Consider the following 19,660-nt stretch of genomic DNA (forward strand, 5'->3'; position numbering starts at 1 on the left):
TGGCCATGACCTTGAGTTCTAAAGGGTGGGAGCTTGTGTGATGGCCATGACCTTGAGTTCTAAAGGGTGGGAGGCACATGTGATGGCCATGATCTTGAGTGCTGAAGGGTGGGAGCACGTGTCATGGCCATAACCTTGAGTTCTTGGGGAGTAGGAGTGAAGGCATGTGTGATGACCATAACCTTGGCTTCTGAGGGGAATATGATCTTGAGTTCTGAGAGCTCTAGGTCGTAGGAACTATTTTCTGTGACTGGGCGTTGTGTGCTCTGTGTGAGTCAAGGCCGCTTTTGTCCATCTCGTCTTTGGCCAAGTCTGCCTCCTGGAACAGCTGCCTGTAGGTCATGGTGGCCTTCTCATTGGACCAGGTATCCATCTATTCCGTGGGTCTCTTTTGAGAACTTAATATGGCCAAAGCATTTGTCAAAGCCGTGGGGACACACCTGTGCCAGGACGGACAAGCCGTGCTGTCAGCAGCTTCTCACAGGGAGCAAGGCAGGTCACAAGTGAGAAATAAGAAAGGTCGTCTGGGCTCCATCCAGGGTCAGGAGGAAACAGAAGCCCGGTGTTGAGCCCCTCCATCAGACGGGCACCCCAGTTCCATTCAGCAAGTTTAGTGGCTGCCTGCTGGGTCCTCGTGTTGCTCTACGACCCTGGTTCTCCAGGTGTGGATCCTGGGTCAGAGGCATCAGCAGCCCCAGGGAGCTTGTTTGAAATGCAGATTCTCGGGCCTCTTCATAGCTGGGCCTGTTCCAGAGGGTCCGGGCTGCCGTCAGCCCCCCAGGTGACGTAGATGCACGAGAGCTGGAGAACACGCTCTGGGGGGTGAGGGGACACCGAAGAGGCGAGATGAGGGCGACAGGGGCCGAGCAGCCCCCAGAAGAGCAGAGTGGGGGAGCTGAGGTTAGACTGGAATCTTCCGAGGATGGTGGAGGATGCGGACAGGAAGGAGAGAGTGGAGAGGCTGTTCCAGGCAGAAAAAGGGCCTGAACCGGGTTCCCGAGGGGTGGCGAGCAGAGTGTGTGGGAGACGATTCAGGGCAGGGGCCTGGCCAGTCCCTTGAGGGGTCCGGGCAGCATTGGGGGCCACGGGCCGCAGGCTCCGGGTCTGTCCAGCCCCGCGGTTCTGAAGGGTGGCGTGGGGAGAGGCGTTTGGGTTGACAGCAACATTTTTGTTCCCAGGAAGTTGTGTCGAGAGCCAGGAAGGTTTGGGGCACCCTCTGTCTTTATCCACCAAGTCCTTGAAAAGTCATCAGCACACGTCCGTGACACTGACACCTGCGGTTCACAGGGCATCCTTTTCCTGCAGAGCCCGGGGCAGCACAGGAGTGGACCCAGGGCCCAGCGCACCTCAGGGCCGCTGGAGTCGGCTCAGGCCAGGCGGTAAGGGTTCCAACCAGCAGTCCAGAGCGAAGTTGGCAGAGAAGCCTCGGGTGGGACCAGGAGACTCGGCTTCCAGCCTCCGTTTGCAAATGTGTGAAACGGAAATAATCGCCCGCCCCGGAGGGCGGCTGAGCATCAAAGTGGCCAATGCTCAAGGCATGTCATGGAGGCGTTGTAACTCCATGTGTATTTGCTGAGCGCAAACAGTGGGCCAAGAGCTGCTCTGGGCAGTGGGGATGCAGCTGTGACTAAAGCAGCAGTGAGCCGAGCTTCCCTCCAGGTGAGAGAGTCAGGCGATAGACAAGTATAAGTGCCCAATGATGCTCAGTGCTGTGGAGGAGCGTGAGAACCTGGGAGCCAGGACAGGCCTCCCCAGTGAGGAGACATGGGAGCCGATTTCTGAAAGCAGTGAGGGCTCAAGTCAGGCGGATGTGCTGGAAAGAGCCTCCATGCAGAAGAACAGCACATGCAAAGGTCCAGGGGCAGGAAGACAGGAGGGGGCAGAGAGTGAACAGGGCCAGCCCTCGGGGGGCTCAAAGGTGGTGGTAACTGTTAGGACTCCAGCTTCTTCTCTGAGGAAGGGAGAGCATTTGCAGACTTGAAGCAAGAGCGTGGTGACCTGCCCCCCATTTATCAAGATTTCAGGGGCTAAGATGTTGAGGAGACTTTGGGAGCCCACTGCAACAGTCCAGGCTGGAGACGAGAGAGGTGTGGACCGGGCGGTGCAGGCGGGGGACGCCGTCAGACGTGCTGGGAATTTTGAAGGTAAAACCATTAGGATTTGCTGCCATCTGGACTTGGGGTGGGAGAGAAAAAAAACCGAGGTGACTGCCAGGTTTTCTGTCCTGGGCAGGTGGGAGGATGGAATGACATGCCTCGGGGGCTGTTATTGTTTCCCGGTGACTAGGGCAGCACCTGCCAGCTCTCCAGGGGGCTCAGCAGATGTCCCTGGAGTAAGTGGACGAGTGGACCGGTGCTGGAGGGACTGGGGAGGGCTCGCTGGGTCTGCACTGCGCGCTCCGAGGTTTTTCATCTTTGCCGAATCGTCACGCTCGTTTTGGTGGCAGAGTCCAGCTTTCAAATGGAACCTGAGTGGCATGTCCATCTAAGGCCAAGCTGCTGTGGACAAGTCTGCTTGCCATTCCCCCTCCCAGCAAGGGGCCCTCAGGGACTTCGGGGGGACCCAAGGGCAGGTGGGGGGGTCTGCCCTGCTGCGGGCGGTAAGGGGTGCCCTGGACGTGCAGCACTTAAAGGCAACAATAAAACGCGTTAAAAGCCAGGCTGCCTTTTACTATCACTGTAGCAACTGTAAACCGTGTTGGTGTTAGATCACCTCGGCCCTTAGCGAAGGACCACCCCTCACCTTCCTCCTCTGCTTCACGGGAGGAGCCACACGTGTACCCAGGCCCGAAGAGCCAGGCCTAGTCACATTCCTGAGGAGGAGGATAGGAGCCCCCGAGGATGGGAGCTGGTCTGTCAGCACCAAGGGCAGTTCCTCCAGAAACCGTGGTGGGGCTGGTGGTGACCACATCCCAGGGGCTGTGACACTCTCGAGGCAGCAGTGATGGCCCCCTCTCACAGCGGAGGAAAGGAAAGTGCAGAGACTCAGGGACACCCTCCCCAGGTCGCCCAGCTGCCAGGAGGCGACCCCGCGTTTGAACCTGCAGCCTGGTGCCATCGTGGGCGACTTCATGGCCCGGCGCAGCCTTGCAGACGAGACACGGCCCCCAGTGCGTGGCCCCTGCCCCTTTTGCCCAAGTTCGTTTTACTTGTGAAAGGCCTTTCTCCTGAGCTGGGGCTCCAGGGTCCCTGTGAGTCGTGGGGGCGCGGGCACCATTCAGGGCCGGGGCCTACTGAGAAGAGAGCCAGCAGGCGGGCCTCCTGGGGGGGAGATGAGCAGACAGACAGGGGAATGGGGCACCTCACCTTGTGTGGATAGCTTACATATTTGGGAGGGTTCAACTCCACTGAACGGAATCGAAGGCCGGTGCTCCTGTGACGGAGGTGTGGAGTAGGAGGTGAGGGTGGGAGGGCGCTCGAGCTCAGAGGGTCTGTCTGTGTGTCTGCACAGCTCTCCTGCTGGCCTGGGCTGCGGGCATGGGGTGCGGAGCCCCCCACTGAGCCTCTGCCCTTTGCCCGGCGGCCTGTTCACAGGTCGCTTCACTCTCCTGGGCGTCGGTGGGGGCGCACCTGCAAATCCTGAGTTAATAGCGGTGGTGGCCAGGCCAGTGTTCGTGTGCGGGAGTGTCCGCCACAGGGAGGAGGCAGGCAGGCAGAGAATGCTAAGAATCTGCTCTCTGGGCTGGAAGGGGAAACGGGATCCAGGAGCAGCAAAAAGGGCTGGGCGGCCCGGCCACCGTCGCCGTGTAATTAACTGGCCCACTCCTTTTCTTCCGACTCCCTCCTCCAGTCCTGCTGTTTCTTTCCAAGCAGGGAAAAAGCTGGTCTAGACTGTTGGTGGGGAGCGCTTGAAGTCTGTGCAGAAACTGATATGTGATAATGTACGCCTGAAATTGACACCACGTTATGAGCCAGTATGACTCCAACAAAATTATTTTTTAAAACATAAATAAAAAGAGGATTTGAATTAAAAAAAAGAAAACAGTCGCCCCTGGGGAGCAAGGCACAGGGCGATGCCAGGGCCCCTCTGCTGCCCTAGTTTTGGGAGCCGGTGACAGTGACAGGAGGGTGGGTGGCTCTGGCCTCAACACCCGTGTCCCAGCTGGAGCAGGAAGGGCTCAGGGCTCCCCCGAGAAAAGAGGAGGAGGTGTTCACGTTACTGCCCCCAGTCCTCCTGGCCCTGGAACCATGGATTCCCGTCTGCCAGCCCCATCCTGGGGGCGTCCACACCTGCGGTTCAGGGCCCAGATCCTGCTCACCCCAGACCCCATGAACTCTGTGCCAGGGATGGGCCCCCCTGCCCTGTCCACATCCCACACGGTGGGCACTTGAATATCCCCACGTCACAGCCAATTCTTCCAGATCTGTTTGGGGGCTTGCCAGGTAAAGGCCACTGTCATTCCAGTTGGCTTCTCAGATATTTTTACTGTTCTGGTTAATTCATTTATTTTCTCTCTTATTAAGTAGATTGGCCAGGGTCTAGTGGTGTAGTGGTTATGTTCGTTCACTCGGCTTCAGGGAACCAGGGTTCACTGGTTCAGATCCCAGGTGCGGATCTAGCACACTGCCATGCTGTGGCGGCATCCCACATATAAAATAGAGGAAGATGGGCACAGGGCCAATCTTCCTCACCCAAAAAAAAGAATAAATTGGCTAATTTTTCTGGTTTCAGAACACTTGCTCGCTATGATCCATTTCCCTGAGACAGAAACCGTTCTGTTAGCATTCACACAGAAGGCACACATCTTCAAGATAGACTTGACTTCTTAACACATTGGCCCCAATTTTTTGTCTTGTGTCCCCCTTTTTCTGAAGGAAGCGTGAACAGTGATGTGTTCTGTGAGTGAGCAGTTGACTCAGGACCTTTGTCCCATGTGGCATCCAGTCCCGGGGGAGCAAGCTGACACATACGTCCAGACATGCCCCACCCCTCTGGCCCCCTCACTGGACTGGGGTTTTCAGTCTGATTGGGGCACTGGGCAGGGAGCAGCCGTGGGCAGGGCCTGTCTCGGGGTGGTGAGACCATGGCCTCTGTAGTGTCACCCAGAGAGGGATGTTCGCACATGGCTGTGGGGGCAGCCATCTCTGGTGTGCCCCATGAGGTCCCTCCCCAGGGACTGGGGGGCCTCAGTGCTCCTGTCGCTGCGATCTATGTTCACAGCCCTCGTCCTGCTGCAGCCACGTGGCAGGGTGCGGCTGGCTCCTGCAGGTCCCTAGACCCTGGTCCTTTCCTTGTCTGTCACCATCATGTCCCTGGACCTTAGCCTGACAGCATCACCCAGACGCACCCCATAAATGTGCTGTGTGAGGCCTGTGGGTGGCCTGGTGGCAGCCCAGGAGCCCTGCTCCCACCTGCAGGGATTGGGGCCATCGCCTGTCGTTCAGTAAACGAGGAGCGAGTGACACCAGGGTGCGGCGGGCCCTTCTCTCCAAGACCAGGTGCTCCCTGCCACGCGTCCCTGCGGAGCCTGCAGCCCCAGGGCAGGCAAAGGAAGTGCAGCTCTCGGTGGGGCGGGTGCCGGGCTGGGCTGTGCTGGTCCTCCAGGCCTGCTGTGGGCTTTGGGCTTCAACTGTGGTCTGGAGGCCTGAGTGGACAGCTAATGGGACATCCGCTGCCTGGCCAGCAGGGGCTCTCCGCTGCCTCCCCGCCTTCCTGGCTGGCTCATCCTCAGCTCCAAATGCAGACAGGCCCTGGACACCTGCAGGGCGACCCGTGAGTGTCCGTCGTGGCCGTGCTGGGCTGGCCTGGGGTCCTTGGCTCCCGCTGCCCGGCCAAGGCCCATCCCAGGACGAGGGGCACCGGGCGGCAGTCAGGCCCCTGTGCTTCCCCCAGTGCTGACCTCTGTCCTTCCAGAATTCAGGAATCAAGCTGGAGTTGTTCATAAGCATGAGCACTTTTCACGTGACTCCAGAAGGGTCTCTGTAGGTTTGGGTCTTAGAAATACTGTGACCAGGCACCCTGGACCAGCCACTTTGCTCCTTGGTGCCTCAGTTTCCCTCCTTATAAACTGAGCATAATGTGTTGGCCTGGCCAACACTCCTCCTCAGGAAAAAGTGAGAATAGAGGAAACGCTTTCCAAGGGGCTGTGACAGCAGCCAGACGGCCGGATGGGCAGCCCTGGGCTCTCTTCATGACACAGTGTGGGCCAGGCGGGTGAGGCCCAGGGGAGGGGGCAAAGTGCATGCCGGGCAGTGGGGGTCAGGTGGAGGAGAGGCTACTAAGCAGCTCGACCTTGGAACCGAGATTCCTGCTCCCTAACGTGGTCATCGTGACCCTAAGCGGCCACCTCAGCAAATGGCTCGCCCCGCCCCGAGGAAAAGAGTCGACAGGTGTTACTAGTGGTGCAGGCGGGGACTTCGAGGGGACAGTGTGTCCTCTGCCATCAAGGCTACGTGCTCACACATGCACACACACCGAAACGCGCGTACTCGCACACTCTTGCACACGTTTGCACACATACATACCCATACGTGCACACAGACGCACACACGCTCACACACACCTGCTGGGAAGTGACACCCTTCTGGCAAATGGTTGCATCTCATGCCATCTATTGAATGACTTCTGTGTTTTCTATTTTGTAACTTATGTATTTTAATAGCTTTATTGAGGCACGATTCACGTATTATAAAATGCATTTGTTTTAAGTGAACAATTTCATGCACTTTACTAAATTTATGGGTCGTGCAACCACCACCATCTAATTCTTCCCGTCACCCCAAAACAAAACCTCGAGCCGGTGGTCAGTCACACACCTGCTTTCTGCGTCTGTGGGTGTTGCCTTTTCTGGACGTTTCAAGGAATCCTATAATATACATCCTTCAGGTCAGCTTCTCTGGGTAGCCTGAGATTTTTGATATTCATCCTCATACCGGTACTCCATTCCTCTTTATTGTTGAATTATTTTCTTGCATTTTTATTGGCGAATCCTGTACTTTATGGACTCACGTTTCAGCAGCTTTATTTCCGGAGCATTCTCAGCAGACCCATAGTGTTAGAGGAGGAAGACCAATTCTCCAGAAGAAAGAGAACGGGGCAGAGAAGAAATCTCGGGGCGCAGCCCGGGAGGAGGCCAGGGCAGTGGCATCAGGATGGCCCCGGGTTCACGAGAGCCGCCTCCTCTTCCCTCGTGGTGCCCCCTACCCCTCCGCAAACCCCAAGGTCACAAGCTGTAGTAGATTTTCGCACATTAGCAGTTTCAACTTGGTCGGTCCAGAAGACAGTGCTTAGAAGTGGCCTTCATCTCGGGGCCTTGCCACTCAAAGGAGAAAGCTCTGATTTTTCTTGAGCAGCCAGAGAACAGTGGTCCTTGCCTGGTGGGAGGTGTGGTGGGCAGCGAGGTGGCCCTGGGGCTGACCGGCCGTGACAGTGGAGCCTCTGCAGCCTTTCCAGGAAATGACCTCACTCCCCGTGACACTCTGTGATCACTTCACTGGCCCTGGGGCTGACAGCAAACTGTGGACCCTTGGGAGACCCCTGGAGGGAGGGCAGGATCTTGGGTGGGAGACCCCCCCCATCGTTCAGAGATTTGCTCTTATCAGGAAGAATGCAGGGGTCTCTTCCTTTTATTTTTTCTCACTAAGATGTTCGGAGCTTGTTTGCCAACTGTCACCTAAAACGCGCCAGCACCCACACAAGCAGCTGGGGGCACTGTCACCCCCACCGGACAGAGGAGAGAACTGAGGCCAGCTGCATCGGGGCTTGGGGTCATCAGCTGCCCAGCAGAGGCTAACGTTGGTCCCGGCTCTCTGTCCTGGGGAGAAGTTCCCCTTCTGTGTCCCTCCCTGCCCCAGTTCAGGGGCTCCGGCCCACTGTCACCCCGTGGTCTCCGTGCAGGCTGGTGCGTGCTCTGCCCAGCCGCTCTGCTGCCTCCTGTCCTCCGTGCCCTCAGACGCCATGGGAAGGAGCGTTTACCAACGTCCTCTCTTGTAACAGCAGCACCAGCGACCTTTAGTCAGCAGGTCACAGGCCACCCAAGCCAGAGAATTGAGCAACTAGGAGCACACGTGCTGGGTTATCACCAGCCCCAGCATCTGTCCTCCGGGGCTCCTTGCCTTTTTAAGAACTGTTACGTTGCCAGCTAAAAGGACACACGTGTCCCATGATGAAATTCCTGGGACCTTCCCAGCTGCCCCTAGAGGACCCTCCTGTATTTGTCAGATCTCTCAGATTCGCTCCAAAAGAGGGACGTCCGGGGACCCTGCTTGGATTCGCCCGATGATGGGACACCAGCGTGCTGGCCAGCCCTGTGGGAGCCCGCACACCCTCAAAGGGTTGTTCTCAGGGTTCAGTGGCCTCCTCTGGCCCCCGCCCCTTTGATGCCACCGTTCTCCCAGAGGGTCAGAGTCCCCAGGCGTCAGCTCACCCCTGCCGGGAGAGGATGGCTGCCACCGGGGCTGTGCTTCTGAGCACCCACCTTCACCTGCTGCAGGTGTACCCACCGTGGGGCAGGGAGGAGGTAACCTGATGCCAGGGGCCGTGACAGAATGGTCACCAGTTTCCACTACTAAAGGGAATCAGAGTGGGCTTGCTGTGGAAGCGGTGTTTCATTTCAGGGGTTCATTTCCCTCCGCAGACGTGAGCGGGAGGGTGTGGTAGGGGGGCCCGGGTGTGCACCCCAAGACTCCGAGGGCCTTTCTGGGCACTGCGGCCCCTGCCCCTCGCTCTCCTCCAGCTTCTCCAGGAACCTCGGTGGTGCCCCTGGTTCTGGCACCTGCGTCCTGGCTTTGGGGTGGCCCTTTCTCTGGGTCCTGGGAAGGGGGAAGGGGGATGGGGGAGGAGGGCAGCCTGGATTAGGGCCCGGAGCTCCGAGGTGGTCCACTGGGGGTCGGGTCAGCCACACGCAGGGAGGGCGGGGCCAGCCTGACATTGTTTATTTGCATTCCAATCAACCTACACACGTCCCAGCTATTTATAACCCTGGACCTTGTCCTGGATTCCTGGCCCCACTGGTCTCTCAGGCGTTTTCCCAGCCAGGAGCTCAGCAAGGCGCCCGGTCCCCGGGAAGCCTGCCGCTGGGTGAGTCTGGGGTGTCGTTCGCCTCTTCTGTGGCTAGACTTCAGAGGAGGACCCAACAGGTGGTGACACGTGGCCCCTGTCCCTCCCGGGGCATGTGGGCTGTCAGCTGCTCAGCCCCATCCTGGCCCTGCCCCCGACAATCTCTCTCCTGCAGGAGGCGATGGAGGGGAGCTGGTCGTGAGCACTGCGTGCGGCCGGTGGCGGTGGCCCCTGGACAGCGAGATGACCCCGGAGCACAGGGACGTCCTGGTACTGCTGCCCACGCGGGAGCAGCTGCGGCTGGTCGTGGGGGTGAGCAGGGGGAGAATAGGGGGGTGAGGTGGCCATGGGGATGAGCATGCAGTAACCAGAGGGGGAACATGGGGTGATATCGGGGAGAGGCGGGAGGACAGTGGGGGCTGTGGAGGTGAATGGGACATGGGGGTAGACAGAGCCTACATCCAGGGGTGACCATGGGGATTGTGGGGGACCAGTGTGCTCACTGCCCTTCCCTCTTGGACAGGATCCTCTTATTTGATGCCACACTGACTGGGGCCACAGTAAGAGAAAATTTGCTCTGGCTCTGGCCACCTTCGCACAGTGCTGGTTTCTCTCTCACTCTCCATCCCACCGTGTCCGGTGCCCTGAGCTGAGCACTGCCCAGTCCCATGGTGTCCGGTGCCCTGAGCTGAGTGTCAGCCGGTCCCACCATGTCCCATGTCCTGAGCTAAGCGCCAGCCTGTCCCGCAGTGTCCAGTGTTCTCCCGGGTTGATTTCCTTCCGAGGGGCCCATCCCGTCAAGAGCTTCTTCCTGTGACCGGGGTGTGAGGATCTGAGTGTGGCTGTGTCCCCAGCCTGGCACAAATGCCAAAGTGCACTTGGAGAAGGAGATTCAGGCCCGGGCGATGGGAGTGCAGGCCAGGCCGTCCCACCTCGTCCATCTTCGGGGACCCTGAGGCCTCCCATCTGGGAGGTGAGAGCCGCAGGTCTGTTCTCCCAAGAAGGTAACACCGTTAGGAAGCGAGACGCTGCATTTGTGCATCACTTCCATCCCCAAACACCACAGCATTCAGACGGTCCACGCACACGCACAGCTCACGCGGCCCCGGGTGAGCATCTGTACGCATCCCTGGGCCTTCCTTGCCTTCCTGCTTCCCTGTCCGCTCTGGGCTTCGAGAGCACCTAGCTCTCTCTGAGCTCTCGATGGCCCGGGTGCACCTGAGTCTCGAGGGAGGTGACTTTTCTCTGACATCCTTCTCGAGCATCTTCCGGAGGCCACCCGGCCTCCTCTCCCTTCCTGCTCCACGGTCCCCAGCCTCCCACCTGACGCCCTCTGGTGATGCCCGTGTGGCCCGGCCACCTGGCCTCCCTCTGAAGGACAGCCACTCCGTGCTGTACAGCCAGCACCTGGGGTTCCCTGTGATGGTGCTGGGGAGATGCCCCGTTGACCCGTACCCATCACCTCACACAGGCTGCCCTTTTATGAGAGGTGTCAGTTACACGACTCACTGATTCATTGATTCTCTCAACTGCTCGATGATCGCTCACTGCTGGTGCGGCAGGAGGCCACCAAACTCTGAACCTGAGTGCTCACGTCTGCGAGCCTGAGCCCGCCAGGCTCCACAGCCCCTTTGTGTAAAGCGTAGACCAAGCATGGAATTGTAGCGTTCTTGGGAGGCTGACGCCTGAGCCCGGGTGGAAGCATCAAGGCTCTCTGGACAGAGTGGTGTGGCTCTTCCGCGAACTCCCTCCAGATCATCCAGCTGTAGAAACATCTGAGCCAGAGACCTAAGGCATTGCTGTGTGTCCCCCTCGTCGCACACAGCCTTTCAGTGTTGACCCAGCCTCTGATGACCCCGTGGCTGCGAGGACTGCACAGGCCTGGAGACCTGGCTAACCTGAGTGTGCAGGCGTGCCCTCCTCACCACGCTCGCCTGCTCACAGTCCTACAGGCGCCACCGGTCACCCGGGGACAGAGCGGTTCCCAAGCAATCACTTTCAGGCGACCCGTGGTCACCGGGAACGTCAGCCAGCATCCGACCTCACCCTGCAGACTCGGTCCTGCTCTCTCCTCCCTCCCTGGCAAAGCAGCGTCCCTAAGTAGGGGACAAGCTCGGGCTCCGCTTTTCCCAAGAGCTCGTGGGATGGGGCAGGTGGTGGGGAGAAGGCCCTCCGACACAGGGCTTCTCCAGGGGGCAGCCGTCTGGCGAGCCAGGGCGTGCAGACACCCCCTGCACTGTACATCAGCTGTCGGGGTGCGTGGGGACTGAATGAGAGCAGACACCAGTGGGGACACTGGGTGAGCAGTGGGGTGAGCCGCCTCCCACCTCTTTTGCAGGTGCAGGCCACCGGGCGCGAGCTCTTCCAGCAGGTGTGCGACCTGACGAGCATCCGGGAAGCCCACTTCTTTGGCCTCAGCGTGGTCAGAAGTAAGCAGGCATTGCCCCACATGACCCTACCCCAGGGACCCACCACCCATGGGCGCCGGCCTCTGCCAGGCTGGGGGCTGACTCTGAAGGAGACCCCAGGCCTCCACCTGGTGCCCACCCCACGCCCACATGTTCCAATGAGCACCCAGGCTGTCTGGGAGATTCCGAGCTGCATCTGAGCACATTTGCTCACACACTCACACACACATGTAATACTGACACACATGTGCACATTGTTACAGACATAGTGGCATGTGTGCACACACGCACACACTCACACTTTTAACATACACACAGAAAAAACACATGCATGTATACATGCACACACTCACACATCCACACACATGTACACTAACATGTATGCACATGCACACACAGTCACGCAACACTGCACATATGCACACACATACACGCTTGCACACATGCTCACACTTACACACACACTCATAAATGCATGCACATACATACACATGCTTGCACACTCACATGTACTCACTGTCCCTTCTCAGGAAAGAGTGGGAGAGCAGACTTCCGTGCTCATTCTGCAGTTTCTGAACCCCAGGCTACCTCCTTTGCTTTTGCTCTCCCAGGAGCTGTTTGTAGCCAGGGTTCTGCAAACACTTGTCCGTAGCAGAGTCCTGGTCCGGGGAAACCTCCCGGGGTTCCCGTAGAGGAAACCTACGGGCGGATGCGCTGGCGGGAGGCAGGGCGGAGCCCGGCCTCATCTCCCTGCCTGGTTCCCTCTGTGAGCCCCTGGCTCCATGGACGAGCGCTGAATGGGAGCAAGGTGAAGCCGAGGGGCTGCCTGTCAGGGAGCCCCCGGTGCTGATCCACACGGTGCTCTGACAGGGGGCATGTGAGCGCCCAGCTGTGCCCGAGGAAGCAGATGGTGCTGCCTGCATGCAGCTTGTTACGTGACAAGGGTGGGTCTCATCTGTCACTGGGGGCTCCAGGTTATCAGCACAGGGAACTGCTTACCCCAACCAAGATGAGGAGATGGACAGACGGAGACGAAACATGTCAGCTCTGTCACAGCCCACCCTCTGCCTGATCCTCTGGCCTCTGCCCCCAGCCTCGGGCCGGTGGCCGAGCATCCTCCCTCAGTGTCCAAGTGAGAGAGGAGGGGGAGAAGGGGAGGGGAGGTCCCTCACAGTAATGGGGTACTGAGGGCTCCGGCCCCTTCCACGGCCATGTGGCAGCTTTGTCCTGCAGACTTTAAAGTATTTTTTCTGAATGACGCAATCCTGCTGCAGCTCCTATGTGATGTGTCGGGGTCATATCCCCGTGTTGGATTTTTTCACTCTCAGCTGGCAGAGAAGGTTCTGGAATTGGGGTCCCAACCCTTCCAGGCTCAGACAAAATTGGGAACTACAGAAAGACGGTGCTACAGGCCTGCGGGCACGGCACCCAGCCTGGGGTTCGTCCCTTGAAGGAGCAGATTCCAGTTTTGCTATTAAATTTTAATATCGGTGGACTTTTCCCAGTTTGCAGGGGGAAGCTGAGTTAATGGGTAGCTTTGCCCCAATTTGCTGTTTTTGTCCACAGCCACCGTTTTAACTGTTGGACTCTGGCCGCTCTGTGTCTGGGTACCCATAGACAGGAAATCAGAGGAAACCCGTGTTTATATAGAAGAGTGACTTATGGGGGGGGGGGTGCGCCCATGGTTGGGTCTTGTGCTTCGTACCTGTCATCTTGTTCTAGAATTGTTCTGCTCGCGGGACCGAGGTCATCCTTGCTGCGGAAAGCTCCCGGCTCCTTGGTGGGCCCTGATGGAGGCCCAGTCTGCAGGGAGAAGGCTGGGGACCCCACTGGCTTCACAGACGAAGGTCTCATCTTACAGGGCGGAGCCCACCTGCGTGAGCAGGCACCCCAGGCAGAGAGGGGAGGCAGTGACACTCGGTGAATTCATGGTGGAAGTCTGCTTAGACCTGATGACCTGGGGTGATGCAGACTTTGGGTGCCCTGTCCCTCTGGGTGTGGGCTGTGCACGGACGGGCATGCAGGGAATGTTCCGGGCTCAGGTGAAGTGGGCCGGTGTGTTGTGGATCTGGACGCAGGAATGAAGAAACACCCGAAGGCCCCGGGGCTAGACGCTTTGTTGGGGCGGGCGGCGTCTTTGCCAGCCGATCAGGCGCCGTCTGGGGCTTGTCACTGGGCATCCGGCCTCTGTGGTGCGTGGGGTCGTTGTGGGTGGGAGCCGCGGCCGCTTCTCCTTGTAGCTGTTCCCCAAAACACGAAGGGAGCCAGGGCGCCCTGGTGCTCCTTCGCTCTGAGATCCACTCCAGAGATGGCCAAGCTTACTATCGGGCGTCAGTTCTGTCCTTGGGGTCTGTGGTTGGTGTCCCCCGCCGCGGTGTTTGAAATGAAAAAATCAGCCTGGAGGAAAGCAAGGAGAAGGTTGGATGTCCACGCTCTGCTCTATTATGCGAGGGTTTAAAGTGTCTTTAACAAAAAAGAACTCAGGAGGGAGTCACGAGATGCCCCAGAAACCCTGGGGAGGGGTCTGTTGCTTTTGTCACGGGTCAGATAAACAGAAGGACACGTGCCGGCATGTTGGGAACAGTCATCTTGGGAGAGCGGCGGGCTGGGTTTCTGCTCCGTTCTGTCTTCTGTGCATTTGGGTTTTCTGCACTGAGAGCACACTGCTCTCCTAAGTGGGAGGAAACCTCAGTGCATCCCCTATCCCAAACGGGGGCCTTCCCCTGGAGGGAGAAGTGGGCCTTGACCCAGAGCAATTGTGTTGGCCACGCTCAGTGTCTCTCTGCCACCTGCTGCCCTGGAGCATTCCAGAAAGAATGCCTTTCCTTCCCTAGCCGTCTTTGGCTTCGGGGTGCTCTTAGCAATGAGGTGGGCGAATCATGATTGCTGTCTGCACGGTTTTAGAATTGCCTGGAATTCCTCCGCGACCTGGTGTCAGCAGCCCGATGCCCCACTCTCACTCACCTCTCCTGGCACCTGCGAGCCGCGGGTTTGCAGCTGTTCCTCCCGAGACTTGCTGCAGCCACCGACACTCTAGCTTCTGTCTTGTGTTTCCCAAAATCTTGGCTGCCTTATATCTCATTGTCACCCACCCCTGTTACCTCCGTAGAATTCTGCAGACAGACAGCCCTGTGTGCTCGGCCTGGTCTGGACCCCCGAGCTCACGCATCCTCATTTTTACAGGCGGCCCGGAATTCCATCTGTGAACTTCCCACCTCCGGCCAGAGGACCATGAGAGTGGCCCACCTTTCCCCGGATCAGCGGTGCTGTGACGAGCATCCTATAGAACACCCTTTCTCTCACCTGTGACATTATGGCCTTAGATTAAAATCTTAGAAGTGGGCTTACACCTTCCAACACAGACACGTTTCACGTTTTAATGGATGCTGGCAGCTGCCTGATGGCAACGGAGTCAGTCCCGGCCACGTGGCCTGGGGGCAGCATCCGACCCCGGTTTGCACTGGCCATTAAATCTGACCAGCATGATGACCACTTTCAAAAGTGAGCATTCGTGTGCCGAGAATCTTGAGCCGGATTTGGGCTCAGAAGGCTGTGTGGACCCGAGAAGGGATTCTCAAGAGGCGGGTTCTCCAGTGAAAGGGTCACCTCGTGTGGGGGGTGCAGTGGCTGTCCCTCCACCCTCAGCCCTCGGGGGAGTCAGTGACGCCTCTTCACCCCGCCATGTCCACTCCTGCTTCTCCTTCTCCAGCTCTCCGTCTGACCTCGTTCAGCCTGGACTTTCCACTTAACTTTTTCTGATCCCCTAGTTAAAGTGTCGGGACCGTAGGACACAGTGTGGTGAACAGTCAATGGTAGAAAAAGTGGGTCTTCAATGAAAACTACCTCTCCATCCCCCCAGGGAACCTGCGGAGGGTTGGGGGGTCCTCCCAAAAGGTCCCCTTGTAGATTTTTCGCAGTCCAGGCCCCCACCCAGGGAAGAGCGGGTCTGAGAGGGTCAGGCAGGCGTTGGGGGCCGTGGGGTGGCTCAGACCCCCAAATCCAGCCCTCGCCACCCGATCCTCTGCCCAGCCTGCTGGGAGGAGCAGGGCCCTGGGCTCCCCGCTCCCAAGGGCCGGGCCTCTCTGCAGACCCCAGACCCTGCAGACATCTCTTCTCCCCCACTCCCCACGGGGGACGCAAGGGCTGCTTGGTTCCCACAGTCCTAGGATTGATTACAAGGCCCACAGCCGAAAAATTTCATTAAGTTTGGAATGTGGCTGCATTCCAGAGGGCTGGGGAGGCCCGGGGGAAGCACGGAGATTGGAAAGTGGGCTGAGCCCTCCCCAACAGAATGTGCCCCTGGGCGTGGGGCGTGGACGGCGACACTCCCACCACCGGGCAGAGCTCCTTAGACCCAAAATGGAGCCTCCATGGACTTTTCCGGCCCTGCCCAGCCCCTGGAGGCTGCAGTGGACCACGCCCTCTGTCCCACGTGAATTACTTTTAAAACTGTGGGGACACGCAGAGTCTTAGGGACCGGGGTCCTCACTGTGCTGAAGGCATCTGAAAGCAAATCAGGGTCTTTGTGACTGACTGAGCGGCCAGTCCAGCTTTTCCCTCAGGACCTTTGAGTCTTAGACGTGGAAGAGATGCTAAGATTTTTTTTTTTTAGAGCAGTTTTAGGTTCACAGCAAAATTGGGTGGCAGGTAGGCGGACGTCCCATAGACCCCCTGCTCCCCTGTCTGCATGGCCACCCCCAATACAACGTCCTCGCCAGAATGGGACATCGGTTACAACTGACGAGTCTGCGCTGACACACCATAACCACCCAGAGTGCATGGTCACACAGGGTTCACATTGGCTGTTGTGCAGTCTAGGGTTTAGACAAATGTGCAATGACATCTACCCACCCTCACAGGACCATACAGAGTATTTTCACTGCCCTAAAAATCATCTTTGCTCCACCCCTTCATCCCTCCCCCCCCCGCCCCGCCTCGCTCAGCAACCACTAATATTTTTTTCTGTCTCCATGGTTTTGCTTTTTCCAGAATGTCTTATAGTTGGGATCATACAGGGTGTCGCCTTTTCAGACTGGCTTCTTTCACGTAATAATGTGCATTTGAGGTCCCTCCACGTCTTTTCATGGCTTGCTAGCCATTTCTTTTTAGTGCTGAGCTAGACCTCATGGTCTGGAGGTACCACAGTTCATTCATCCATCACCCACTGAAGGGCATCTTGCATTACGGAGTTCTGACCCTGCGTCTGTCTGCCCCTGCTAGCAGGATGGTCGGGTGGAGCGAGGAGGTGGCCTGGTCAGGGTGGAGGGCTGAGGAGGCCCTGCCCGGGGCCGGGTTCCCTTGTGGTTTGTTTGTGAATGACACACAAGGATGGTCTCCTGGTTCAGGGCTCCGTTTATCTTTTAGTCACAGCTGGAAGCTGCAGGGAGGGGGCGGGGGGGTGGGGGACCCCGGGGGACATGGTCAGATGGGAGGGGAAGGAGGGCACACCAGGCCCTTCAGGGGCGGCCAGCCCAGGAGCCCCAGCATCTCAAAGCCCCAGGCTCCAAATTGTGAACCGAGAGCTTGGGACCGAAGGGTCCTCAGAAGGGACAGTGCTCGAGCTGACGTCTCAGGGCCCCTCAGAGCCATGTGAGGTGGTCTCTGTCACTTCCTTTGAGTCCTGGGAGGAACGGACCCCGATGCTAGTCCACTTGGGCTGCCGTGACAGACACCACAGATGGGGTGGCTCAGAGGACAGAAATTACCATCTCAGGGTCTGGAGGCTGGGGTTCCCAGGTCAGTTGTCAGCAGGGCTAGTCTCTCCTGAGGCCTCTCTCCTGCCGTGGAGACGGCCGTCTGCTCCCTGTGTCCCCACATGGTCATCCCTCCTGTGTGTGTCTGTGTCCCCATCTCCTCTTATTACTGGGACACCAGTCAGGAGATAGGGCTCATCCTAGTGGCCTCATTTTACCTTAATCACCTCTGTAAAGGCCCTGTCCCCAAATTCTGTCACATTCTGAGATGCTGGGGTTGGGGCTTCCAACATTATGAATTTGGGGGACGCAGTTCAGTCCACAACAGGAGCCACACCTGATCCTGGTGAGAATGGGGAGACACAGAGAACTTCCCTCCCCCTTCACCAGACGTCAGGGTGGGCCCCGCACGCCGGCTGGGGACTGGGGGGACCACCATGCCTGATGACCCTGGAGCCACCTCCCGAGGCAGAGGCTGCTGGGCTGCACGGTGGGCCCCATCCTTCACCCCCTGACACTGCAGAAGCCTCCCCAGGCATCCCCATCAGAGCCAGGACCAGCCAGACCAGGGCCTGCCCTCTGTCTCCATGTACGAACGCCGCCTGCGGGGTCTGGGGCTGGTGTGTCAGGCTGCTCTGCTTGTCACCAAGGAGGGGCCCACACCATGGCAGCTGGAACTGAGGTGGTCCCAGACCACAGAAATGGGTGAAGAATAACCCTGCAACGTGGCCTTGCTGGCACGCTCTTGCCATTGGGCCCCGCCATGGCTCCCACGATCCCTGCTCCTGGCTCTTCCTGGTGACAGTTTCCTCCTGGGCGTATACGGGCAGCACAGGTCATCTCGAGCCCACCCTGAGCCCTGATAGGAACAGAGGGAGGCTCTCTGGGTTTACGTTCCTCTCGAGAATAATTGCTTCATTTTTCCAGCTTCTAAAGGAAATACGTGGTCATAATGTTCCAAAAGCACAGAAACGTATATTTAGAAAGTCATGTCCCCTGTGACTGCCTTCCTGGTGTAGCCAGGTGAACACAAGTTGTTGACTTGAACTTGGTGGGTTTGGGTCCAGATTTACAGGCATTTAACTTTTAAAGGACTCCATTCAGAGCTGGGAGAGAGGCACTGGGCCGGGTCGTGTGGACGGGAATAGTCAAAGTGCCCTCCCAAAGGTTACGCCCAGTGCGTGTGTCAGTGTCAAGGTCTAATACTCCTCCACTTTGGAGACCATCTTGTGCAGCCAGCTTGTTTGACATGGGGACACCAGCAACCTGCTCTCTTAGACTGCCAGCCCGAGAAAGTAGCCACAAGCTGCTGTGGTCAGCGCGCCTTCTGTTGCGCATCAGCCTGCTGGCTCGTGGCGACGCTCAGTGGTTAAATGGTGATGCCCGGGTGGCGGGACGGCTCTGACGGAGGCCCCGCGTCTCTCTCTAGACAACGAGTATGTATTTATGGATTTGGAGCAGAAGCTCAGCAAATACTTCTCAAAGGACTGGAAGAGAGAAAGGCATACAGTAAGTCAAACTGCAGGTGTGGGGCAGGGTGGAGGCGCCCCGGGAGGGCCGCACCCCGTGGGACCCCACAGAACGGGCATCCCGTGTGTGGGACGGGCGCTGCGGCGGTCCCTGCTCTCTGTGCAGACGGCCGTCCTGCTGCCCCGCGGTGTCCTGGGGCTGCCTCTCGTGGAGTCGGCCGTGGGGCACAGGAAAGCCAGCGCCGCATGGGTCTGAACGAATGCTCTTGAATGCTGCAGACAACGTTCCACTCGGGTTTCCCTTTTTAAAAAGTCAGATAAAGTTGTGCATGGCCCTAGCTGCTAAGACAGGAGCGTAGGCGGAGAGAACGGTGCGGTTGGCGGCCGGCTGCTGAGGGTGGAGTATGTGGCCCAGCTTCTCTCTGCCTTCACCCCGCAGGGAGCCGGGCGGTCCCGGGCCCCCTTCGTGGCCTTCCTCAGGGTGCAATACTACGTGGAGAACGGAAGGCTCATAAGGTAACTGCCGACATGGTCAAGGGCGTCCCCTGGGACGGTGGAAATCGCCAGCGGGGTCTGTGGGTTGTGCAAAGAACGTGACCGTGCTGTCGCTTCACAGAGATGGGGCCACAGGAACGCCCCTCAATGGCAACACGTAGACCGTGTCAGAAAGACGAAGGCTCTTTGCCCACAGGCACCTTCCTTCTCTGGGCTGGGGGCTTTCCGTGGCGCGAGTGGGGAGGGTTTGAAGATTTCCACTTGACCTTGGAGCTGTCCTTCGTGTGGGGTGTCGTTGCCCTCGGCTGCGCACTGCGGCGTCTGGGTGTGGGCAGGAACGATGTCCGGGGGGCTCACCTGGCGGCTTCCTTCTGAGCGACGGGGGCTGCTGTCTTGAGAGATCCACCCTGAGCTGGGAGGGTAACTCGGAGCTTCCCGGAACCAGGGGCAGGTGAGCGGGGCCTGTGTCTCCAGAGCAGGTGCAGGTGGGCAGGCGGCCTTCCCAGGTGGAGAGATGGGGAGGAAGGGAAGGTTTGTGGAAGGTTCTAGAGGGTGAGGGCGTGCAGTTGTGTGGAAGGTTCTAGAGGGTGAGGGCGTG

General features: G+C 58.5%; 1 protein-coding gene across 5 annotated transcripts in view; it reads left to right on the plus strand.

Moving 5' to 3' along the window:
* The window catches only part of FRMD1 (FERM domain containing 1), a 34,459-nt gene that overhangs the window by 7,494 nt on the left and 7,305 nt on the right, over positions 1-19,660 (plus strand). For 2 of the 5 annotated variants that reach the window (XM_046669944.1, XM_046669948.1), the window contains exons 2-7: positions 1,179-1,379; positions 2,018-2,144; positions 9,173-9,309; positions 11,336-11,426; positions 18,528-18,607; positions 19,007-19,083. In XM_046669944.1, the coding sequence (XP_046525900.1) occupies positions 2,033-2,144; positions 9,173-9,309; positions 11,336-11,426; positions 18,528-18,607; positions 19,007-19,083 (497 nt within the window). In that variant the 5' untranslated portion in view covers positions 1,179-1,379; positions 2,018-2,032. The other 3 variants (XM_046669946.1, XM_046669945.1, XM_046669947.1) reach the window with 3 other exon arrangements.

This window comes from Equus quagga, chromosome 8 (genome assembly GCF_021613505.1).
Source record: "Equus quagga isolate Etosha38 chromosome 8, UCLA_HA_Equagga_1.0, whole genome shotgun sequence".
NCBI lineage: Eukaryota > Metazoa > Chordata > Mammalia > Perissodactyla > Equidae > Equus > Equus quagga.